Below are 890 nucleotides of genomic sequence, written 5' to 3'. Positions count from 1 at the left end.
AAACTCTAATTTAATTTATATTTAGAAAATTTGAAAAATCCATACATCACAAGAGTGATAAGTTAGTATTTTCATAGAATCAAACAATAGAAAGCAGAAGAAAGTATGAAATAAATAAAATTCAGGTGCGGCCAGAGTCACATTTTTGATTTAGCATAAGTTAAATAGTACTAGTGACCAAGGATCCTTACACGCTGAAATCAGCCAATCACATTGATCTTCAGCTCATCACAAGGATCACAATTATGCAGCATCCGATGAAAAGCTAATCCAACGACTAAAACCACATATTGGCACTTGTTAAAATCCCAAACCCCAAATCTGGATCTATAAAAGCCAAGGCAAAGCAAAACTCCCCAGCCAACAATTCAACAAAAACCCAAAGCAATTGAATTAAAATAATTTCCAACAAAAGAGATGTCTGGGCGTGGAAAGGGAGGCAAGGGATTGGGCAAAGGCGGAGCCAAGAGGCATCGAAAAGTCCTTCGAGACAACATCCAGGGCATTACCAAGCCTGCTATCCGAAGGCTTGCTAGAAGAGGCGGAGTTAAGAGAATTTCAGGTCTCATTTACGAAGAGACTCGCGGCGTGCTTAAGATATTTTTGGAAAATGTTATTCGTGATGCGGTCACTTATACCGAGCACGCTAGGAGGAAGACTGTCACTGCTATGGATGTTGTTTATGCGCTTAAGAGGCAGGGCAGGACTCTTTACGGCTTCGGTGGCTAGATTACATGTCATTGTACATCTCCTTGTTCTACTCTATACTGTTACTCACATTACTATCAATTTCAATGTTCCTGTGTTTCTTGCTAATTTACTTACCGTAATTCCTGGTTTATTACTCATTTTTACCAAAATTACTATCAATGTGAGTGTTCCTGTGAAAA

General features: G+C 38.9%; 1 protein-coding gene across 1 annotated transcript; it reads left to right on the top strand.

Moving 5' to 3' along the window:
- Positions 1–228: 228 nt before the first annotated feature.
- LOC141675069 (histone H4) lies at positions 229–890 on the top strand. The gene has a single exon (XM_074481782.1). The coding sequence runs from the start codon at positions 418–420 to the stop codon at positions 727–729; it is 312 nt and encodes a 103-aa protein (XP_074337883.1). The 5' UTR covers positions 229–417; the 3' UTR covers positions 730–890.

The sequence above is a fragment of the Apium graveolens genome, chromosome 7 (assembly GCF_009905375.1).
Source record: "Apium graveolens cultivar Ventura chromosome 7, ASM990537v1, whole genome shotgun sequence".
NCBI lineage: Eukaryota > Viridiplantae > Streptophyta > Magnoliopsida > Apiales > Apiaceae > Apium > Apium graveolens.
The sequence above is the reverse complement of the archived record's forward strand: the minus strand, read 5'-3'. Positions and strand labels throughout refer to the sequence as shown.

Bases quoted from the DNA above. Each gene is read 5' to 3' on its own strand.
- LOC141675069 (XM_074481782.1), top strand. From the start codon at position 418: ATGTCTGGGCGTGGAAAGGGAGGCAAGGGATTGGGCAAAGGCGGAGCC.